Below are 8,441 nucleotides of genomic sequence, written 5' to 3' on the forward strand. Positions count from 1 at the left end.
GGTTTCTTTTTAATTACGAAAAATTCCTCATTATTTTTCACCTAAACTGTGCTAAAATTCTTCAAGATTCATCGTATTCGTGGCGAATTCGGGTTGACAATGGCTTAATCGTCCTATGTACACTTCAAGTTGGACCAAAATTGAATTTAATTAATTTTTGAAATTAACTAAATGACTTAATTAAATGAAAATTTTAAATACATTAACTAATAAAAGTAGCATAGTTTTTTAATTATTGTTTGGGGCTTTGATCGAGTGATCTAATAGATATTTGTTGTTCTTTTCTAATTGATACCAATAGTTTAGTTTACTTAAATAATGTCCAACATTTTTGTAGGTTGCAGATCAAGAATCGAATGCATTGTTCGCTATACCGCGGCTATACAAAAACCAACATTTTGTACGATTTGCAGTTCCGGGGAAGGGCTAAAGCCAGACGCGATAATTCTATATACACTAGGCTACACAGCCGTCTAATAAATTCTATGAAATCAGGTCCTTCTTCTCCTCGGACAGCTTGCCGCCATCGCTGGGGTGCTTCTTGGACGACACCGGCGCTGCCGGCGACTGCTTCTTGCCATACAGCATATCCACGAAAAGAGCTGCAAAAACGAGGACAGCGCCCAGCCACTGGCGGGCAATGAGGACGTTGCCAAAGAGCAGCACGGAGCACAGGACGGTGAAGAATTTTCGCGTCGTGGTGACCACGGAGCAGGCCAGAGGTCCGAAATTGGCCACCGTCAGGAAGATGAAGAACTGGCCGAGGGCTCCACACAGCGAAAGCAGCGAGAGATGCGTCCAGACCTCCGGATGACGGATCGCAAAATGCAAAGACTCCTTGATCTCACCTAAAGAGAGAAGATTACTCCAATTGCAAGATTTGGCAACATGTATGAGCTGCATACCAGTCAGAAGCATGGCGAAACCGAGCATCAGAGTGCTCCAGAAGTTCATAGACTTCATCATTTGCTGGCCAGAGGGCGAGCTGGCCGCCCGAATGCGCTCCTGCACGGCGCCCGTCAGTCCATCCATGGACAAGCTGAGGAAGAGCAGGACCTCGCCGAGAAGAGTCGTCTCGGCGGGCAAATTGGCGACCTTTCCCTCCTTGTACATGAACAGAATGACGCCCAGCACGATGCTCAGTACACACGCGTATCGCGTCCAGCTGTACGATTTGCGTCCGATAAGCACACCCAGAATCATGACGGGTATCGGCTTGGCCGACTTGCCCACAACAGCCGTGGGATAGGGAACCCAGCGCATGGCCATTGTGGTGGAGACCATAGCCAGCAGATAGGTGAGCGAGCAGGCCGCATAGGAACCGGTGTGGGTGGTATCCTCCTTTTGCGGCTTCACCGTCAGCAGCACTGCGAAAAGATGGTTAGAAAACACGGCCTTTAGCAGATGTACATCGACTCACCCTTAGCAAAAATGTAATTGCAGACGCACTGCACCCAGACCAGAGCCAGCGCAAAGGTGAAGCGCTCGCCCACGGATCCATCTGCCTGTACTTGTTCGCCGTACCGCCCCCGCGTCAATTTCTCTTGAACAATGCCATAAAGGAAGTAGCAGACGAAGATTCCCACGGCGTAGATCACGAAACGGCTGCGTTCGGGTACGTTCATTGCAGGCAGCTGTCTTTTGAATTTTAATCCTTAATTAATTGTTTAGTTTAGTGATGAGCTGGCCTAAAACGTGGCCTAAATATACCGTAAATATGCCGATAAGAAGTCGAATTTAGCCCACTAAACACCCCTATATTTAAACAGTTCAACGACTTGAGGTAAATGGCGGAAACTTTGGTGATTAATGCCATCTCTGCTCTGAGCTTCAAAAAAACCACGATATCTTTCACCTGCGCTAAATTTATGAATCTTCATTATTTTCGGTGGAATATTAAAATACCCCCTGCAATGGGTCTACAATGGGTTAATCGTTCCCCGTCAAGGATTGAAAACGTAAGAAAACTTTAGCGAGTATGGAATGTAGGGACATTGTCGCGATGAAAAAGGACCTTGCTCCACGAAGAGTGGTCATCCCACCACGAACAAGAGAGCTAATCCCAGAAAGATAGAGCAAACGGCTACCAGCTGTTCGGCTGGAATTAACTACACGGTAACTACACATTTGATACATTTTCCAATTACATATTATGTCAAATTATTTTATATTATGATTTTGTTATGAAAATAAATAAATAAGAAAAAAATTAATGTATCACATCAATATTATATATGTATACTTCAGTAAAGATCTGGATTTCTAAAGCTTGATTTGTCGCGTCAAAAAAACCGCCAAAAGCGTCAGCACTTGCATTTGGTCAGCTGTTTCTACTATGGGTCGCACTGTCAAATTCCAAACAAAAAAACCCAAAACCGACACATCACAAGTCTTGTTTGTGCCACACTCCAACTCCGCCGAGCCCCACATAAATGCAACAAAGCCCAGCCTTCGCTTATAGGGAACAGGAGACCTCGCCACGCGCCATGTACATGCGCGACTGGCGCTCTGCCCTGCGAACGCCCACGTATCGTATCGGAAATCGAACGGTTCGCTTCAACTACCACTTTGCCCTGCTGGTAGTCTGTGTTGTGGCTCTGGTGCTTCTGTTCTACTTCGCCCGCCAGGGGTCCCGCTCCTCCTCCGAAGGCTACTGGCTGCGCAGGAGCATCATCGATGCCAAGAGCCTAGATGGCAGAGCTGTCACGGAGGCGTACAACTCCACCTACCCCCTGACGCCACCGTTGGGGCTGCGTGGCGGCGTTATCAACTACCGGATCGCCATGATAGCGGATCTAGATATCAGCTCGAAGATAGCGAAGCCCGACGGCAGCAGCACGTGGCGGAGCTACCTCAAGAAGGGCTACCTCACGTTCACGGTTTCTAAGGCGGAGATCAAAATAAGTTGGGACGACGGGGCGCCCACCGTGCTGGAGTCGGCCTTTGCGCTGAAGGGACGTGGCATGGAGCTGTCCGAGCTGGTGACATTCAACGGCCGCCTGCTCAGCTTCGACGATCGCACGGGCCTCATATACGAGATTGTCAACGACAAGCCCATTCCGTGGGTGATATTGCTCGATGGGGATGGTCACAGCGCCAAGGGATTCAAGTCGGAGTGGGCCACAGTCAAGCAGCAGACGTTGTACGTTGGCTCCATGGGCAAGGAGTGGACGACGAGCATGGGGGACTTTGAGAACAACAATCCCATGTACGTGAAGGCCATATCGCCCAGCGGGGAGGTGCGCTCTCTCAACTGGGTGGACAACTACAAGCAGCTGCGGCTGAAATCGCTGCAAATCTCCTGGCCCGGCTACATGATACACGAGAGTGGGGCGTGGTCGGACTTGAAGCAGCGCTGGTTCTTCCTGCCGCGTCGCTGCTCAAAGGAGAAGTAAGAAAATCCATAGAGAATCAGTATCCCCTAATCGATCGATGGATCCCCTTTCAGATACAACGAAACGAAGGACGAGTACATGGGCTGCAATGTCCTGGTGTCGGCCGACGAGAATTTCAACAGCATCGAAACGATTCGGCTCAACCCGGAGAACACCGCGCCCACGCACGGATTCTCCAGCTTCAAGTTCCTGCCCGGCACCGATGACAGCATCATCATTGCTATCAAGTCCGAGGAGCTCAACGGAAAGACCTCCACCTTCATCACTGCCTTCGACGTTGTGTCGGGAAAGACCATCCTACCGGAGGCACGCATCGAAACGGACTACAAGTACGAGGGATTCGAGTTCATTTAGCTGTTGCTTCCAGCTCCCAGTCGAAGGTGCTGCCACTCGAAGGTGCTCCAGTTGTAATTGTATATACTGTAAGCCACGTAATAGTGTCTCGTCTCATACGGTAAGCTTTATATTTATAGTCAAGTTTTAGGTTAATCCAGAGATGCTCATTTGCCTCCTGTACCATAGCGCAAATCAAATTGTATTGTAGTTTATTTTTACCAAAATACAAAACGTACAAAGCCCGCGGCAAACCAAAACAATCCAGCATCCCGATTATTCGTTGTTTGGCTTCATCTCCAGTCCCGCCACCAGCAAATCCGCAGTGTCTACGCGCCCCTCGCTGGCTCGCACCTCCAGGCGATCGGCATTGTGATTGACGTTCCAGAGGTCGGGCAGAAACTTTGGCTTCATCGTGTGCAGAAAGTGCTCCCGCCACAGCCGCTCCAGCTCGATCAGGCCTCCAAATTCGAAACGGTACATTTGAACCACCTTGTCGCCGTGCTGGCAATAGTCTTCGTTCTCCATTCGATACTCCACGTCCGCGGCCTCTCTCAGCAGCTGATCTGTGACCTCGGTGTGATCCTTGTAATAGTCCAGAAGCGTACGGCGCATCTCCTCCATCTTCTGCTCGGGGATGCGGTGGCCATTAAACAGCAGTGCTTTGGCAGCGGATTTGACCCGCCTGAAAGTCAGAAGAGAACGGAGATTATCTTGAGTGTTGAGGGTGTCTTTAGGACTTACTTTAGCTCTGGATCGACGTGATACCGGACATTGCCTTCGCTGTGCTTGAACGGGGCATCGCACTTGGCGGCCAGCTTGCAGTGAACCCGCAGATCCGAGATGTTGCTCAGTTGGTGGCAGGGCGGGCACAGCAGCAGAACGTCGTGGGAGGTATGCGACTTCATAACCACCGGGAAATGCTTCCGGTACTGATGCGGCACCACATTCTTCCGGATTAACGCCTCTCGATTGCCGCACACCACGCACTGGTTCTCCTTGGGTGTCTGGTAGTAGCGTCCAACCTCTCCGACAGCCCGTCCCGCAGGCTCAAAGTTCAGGCGCACTGTGAACGGATTCTCGCTGACTTTGGTACCCAGATTCTGTGCCAAATACCAGGAGGCTTTGCGGCGATCCATCGTGCAGAGGAGCTCCCCGTCGGGTGCCTGCAGCAGGCAGTTATCATAGAAGACCTTCGACTGAGTTCCGAGGTAGCGGCATTGCTGCTTTTTATTCGACACTTTCTTCTGCTTCTGGGAACCAGAACTGGGGGCACGACTCCCATCCGCCGACAGATTGATGTTGAAGCCCCTGGCGAAGTCCACGTCCAGGAAGGGCTCTATTTTGGGCCGAAAGCTTTGCTCACTCAATGGCCGCCAGTCCCAGAAGTTCCGTGGCTCCAGATCGCTAGATAGCTTCTGGAAAATGGCCACGGCAGCCAGTGCATCGTTGGCCGCGTAGTCGATTTGGCTAGTCTCCAGCTGCTTAGCCTCCCAGTTGGAGCATGCCAGCCGCCAGTTCTTGTCCAACACGAAGTCTACGTGGGTCTTGGCCAGCTTTCCCAGCCCCTCGGGCTTGTGTCCGGCCATGACGGCCAGAAAGCGAAGGTCCAGTGTGCTGGCGACGCCCACTCCGTAGTCGTGTACCAGCTTCTTGGCGTCGTCCTGTGGCGCTACTCCCACCTTGATCACTGCCTCGTCTTCGAGCAGGTCGCGCAGGTCCTTGGGTATCTGCCTCATAGTACATAGTCGGAAGAGAGCACAGAGTCCTTTGTGGGAGCTCAACTGAAGGAGGGCGACGGGTCGCCGGCTGCCCCCTACCGTGATCCACTCGCAGTCGAAGCCGACCACCTTAAAGCTCTGGCAGTGACTGAGGATCGGCAATTACTTATTAGATTAGTTTACGTGTGGAACGCCGCCGGACATTACTCACGTTCGCAGCTCGTTTAGCACGACCTGGGCGGCTGGGTCATGGATGGAGTTGATGACTTCTACGCGCCTGTTGTGCAGCGGACTGTTCGAGTGCCATGTGCGCCGCATCCTGGACAGCAGGGAGTGCTTGTGGCGCACCAGGACATACACAAGACTCACTCCGGCAGCAATAATAGCTAATTTTTTTGTATTGTCAACGCTCATTGTTTTCGTTGTTGGGGAAGCAGCTGTCCAGTCCGTCTGACAAAAAAAAAGCTAAGCACACTTAAGCCCCCTCTATTTAAAGAGTTCAACGACTTGAGGTAAATGACTGAAAATATTGACGATTGTAAATTCTTTTTGTAGATTCATGCCATCTTTCGTCTGAACATAAAAACGGCCACAAAATCATTCACCTGAACTGCGCAAAGATTTTTAAATTTTGATAATTTTTGGTGGAAAATTGAAATACGCCCTTGGTCTACAACGGGTTAATCGTTCTCCTTTCAGAATTGGAAACAATTTTCCTCGATTTTGATATTTGATTTAATATTACTGGCTAGCTAGGACTTTCATACCTCAACACATAGTTTTCTTCGGTTAAGGAACTAATTTTTTACTTTACTGGTTTGTTTTAAATACTTGCTTTTATTGGATCTTGTCTAAAAAAAGGTTTTAGCGAAACAGGTCAGACAAAAAAAAGAACTAGGATAGTCGTTCATATTACTCAATTTAGAGATTCCGTTGAATAATTCTGGCTAACTAAAACCCTTACTTCTGCCCACATAATTTTGGGCCATTGATGAATCAATTTTGTACAGGATGAACTACTTTTAAATACTCCCATTTATTTTATTTTGACTAAAACAAGGCTTAAACAAAAAAATTCAACAAAAAATGAACTTATCACATTAAAGCCCCCTAAAACATTTCAACGACCTATCGGGTAAATGCCACCACTAGCGATAGCCACCACTAGAAATCCGCGTGAAGACTTTTAAATGTTAAATTAAAAACTCTAAATTGAATAATGAATAAAACCAAGTGAGACGCGACCGGAGAAGTCATGTGGAAGTGAAGTGCCCGAGCAAAGGCCTCAGCAGACGGAAGAGCGGCGCGGCTAAGGAGAATCCCATCCCTGCCGCCACAGTTCCTGTAACGGAATCGATTTTTCACTGCTAGAGAAACCCCAGAAATGACGGAGAATTTAGAGCTGCACCAGTTCCAGGAGGGCTCCCACACGGTAGACGAGTCCAATCGCTGGCTGGAGCGACTGAAGACGCGCGTCAACTGTCCATACTTGGGCATCATCCTGGCCACGCTGTCGTCCCTGTTCTTCTCGTTGTGCTCGGTGATCGTCAAGGGACTGGTCGATGTCAATCCCATGGAGCTGGCAGCATTCCGCTTTGTGGGGGTGCTGCTGCCGACCATTCCCATCCTCATATACACCCGCCAACCAGTTTTTCCGCAGGGGACGCGCGTCATACTGCTGATGCGCTGCTTCATGGGAACCACGGGCCTGATGCTCAGCTTCTATGCCTTCCGGCACATGCCACTGGCCGATGCAAGCGTAATCATCTTCTCCACGCCCGTCTTCGTGGCCATCTTCGCGCGCGCCTTCCTCAAGGAGCCCTGCACCATGTTCAATGTGATCACAATCAACATAACGCTTGTCGGTGTAGTACTCATCACTCGGCCGCCCTTTGTGTTTGGCGAAACGACGCCCCCGCCGGATGAGCAGCTGACGGGCAGGCCATACGACATCTGGGGACCAGTGGCCGCCTTCTCGTCCACCCTGTTTGGGGCGAATGTCTACATCCTGTTGCGGGCGCTCAAGAACCTACACTTCTCCGTGATAATGACCAACTTCGGAGCCACTGCCCTCGTGTACACGCTTATCGTGTGCGCCTCCATCGGAGCCGTATGCTGGCCCAGTTGCGGCCGTGACCGCTGGCTGGTCCTCGTTCTCGGTGTCTTCAGTTTCCTCGGCCAAATCCTGCTCACCCTCTCGCTGCAGATCGAGCAGGCCGGACCAGTTGCCATCGCCCGGTGCGCCGACATCGTGTTTGCATTCATCTGGCAGATGATCTTCTTTGGCGAGACGCCCAATGGCTACTCACTTTTTGGAGCCCTCATGGTGATTAGCTCAGTCATCCTCACAGCGCTGAAGAAGTGGGCCATGACACTGCCGCGGGAGTCGTCGCTGCGCAAGCGGCTGCGACTCATCCTACTGGAATAGATGGAAGGTGGTGTCGCTCAGAGGCAGGGCACGCCGTGGTTTCTCCCGAGTAATGTCTAGTCACATCGTTCACACGTCGTATATCGTACATCGTAGTAGAACGCAATCAAATAGAAGCATGCGGAATGGAATGATACACGTAGACTTAGCATATCCAAGAGGCTCAGCATAGCATAGTTTATTCGAATAGCCGTATCCCTAGGCAGTTTTCTGAGTTGGAGGAGGTGCGGTGCTCGTGATACCCATAAGTTTCCATATTGAAATACTCATAGTGTGTGTTTTAGTTTAGCCAATTCGCCTATTTGTTGTTTTGTACATTGTTATACATGCTTTAAATACAATAATAAATAAAACTTATGAATTAAACGCAACTGTTTAAATGTTCTTGGATTGCATGTAAATCCTTTTCGCTCACTTTCAAACAATTTGTATTTGGCGCTCAAGTTTGGTGCACTTGCTCTCTCTCGGAGGTTATACTTTATCGGATTTCCTTGCCAATATATCGGATTTTCCAGTACATTTTAAGACGCGTTATGTGTCGCCTTTGGTAATTACATGAAAATG

At 49.7% G+C, this 8,441-nt stretch overlaps 4 protein-coding genes across 4 annotated transcripts; 2 read left to right on the forward strand and 2 right to left on the reverse strand.

The window, feature by feature from the left end:
* Window positions 1-198: 198 nt before the first annotated feature.
* Window positions 199-1,727, reverse strand: meigo (Solute carrier family 35 member B1 homolog meigo). The gene is made up of 3 exons (XM_001359619.4): window positions 1,421-1,727; window positions 906-1,367; window positions 199-848 (listed from the first exon to the last, which is right to left on the reverse strand). The coding sequence occupies exons 1-3, from the start codon at window positions 1,623-1,625 to the stop codon at window positions 484-486; spliced, it is 1,032 nt and encodes a 343-aa protein (XP_001359656.3). The 5' UTR covers window positions 1,626-1,727; the 3' UTR covers window positions 199-483.
* Window positions 1,728-2,225: 498 nt separating this feature from the next.
* LOC4802814 (soluble calcium-activated nucleotidase 1) lies at window positions 2,226-3,988 on the forward strand. The gene is made up of 2 exons (XM_001359620.5): window positions 2,226-3,391; window positions 3,449-3,988. Exons 1-2 carry the CDS (start codon window positions 2,433-2,435, stop codon window positions 3,747-3,749), a joined length of 1,260 nt encoding a protein of 419 aa, XP_001359657.3. The 5' UTR covers window positions 2,226-2,432; the 3' UTR covers window positions 3,750-3,988.
* Window positions 3,924-6,161, reverse strand: Exd2 (Exonuclease 3'-5' domain-containing 2). Its single transcript, XM_001359621.5, has 3 exons — window positions 5,661-6,161; window positions 4,473-5,597; window positions 3,924-4,413 (listed from the first exon to the last, which is right to left on the reverse strand). The coding sequence occupies exons 1-3, from the start codon at window positions 5,861-5,863 to the stop codon at window positions 4,005-4,007; spliced, it is 1,737 nt and encodes a 578-aa protein (XP_001359658.3). The 5' UTR covers window positions 5,864-6,161; the 3' UTR covers window positions 3,924-4,004.
* Window positions 6,162-6,545: 384 nt separating this feature from the next.
* Window positions 6,546-8,248, forward strand: LOC4802816 (solute carrier family 35 member G1). Its single transcript, XM_001359622.4, has one exon. The coding sequence runs from the start codon at window positions 6,834-6,836 to the stop codon at window positions 7,875-7,877; it is 1,044 nt and encodes a 347-aa protein (XP_001359659.1). The 5' UTR covers window positions 6,546-6,833; the 3' UTR covers window positions 7,878-8,248.
* Window positions 8,249-8,441: the final 193 nt, after the last annotated feature.

This window comes from Drosophila pseudoobscura, chromosome 2 (genome assembly GCF_009870125.1).
Source record: "Drosophila pseudoobscura strain MV-25-SWS-2005 chromosome 2, UCI_Dpse_MV25, whole genome shotgun sequence".
Lineage (NCBI taxonomy): Eukaryota > Metazoa > Arthropoda > Insecta > Diptera > Drosophilidae > Drosophila > Drosophila pseudoobscura.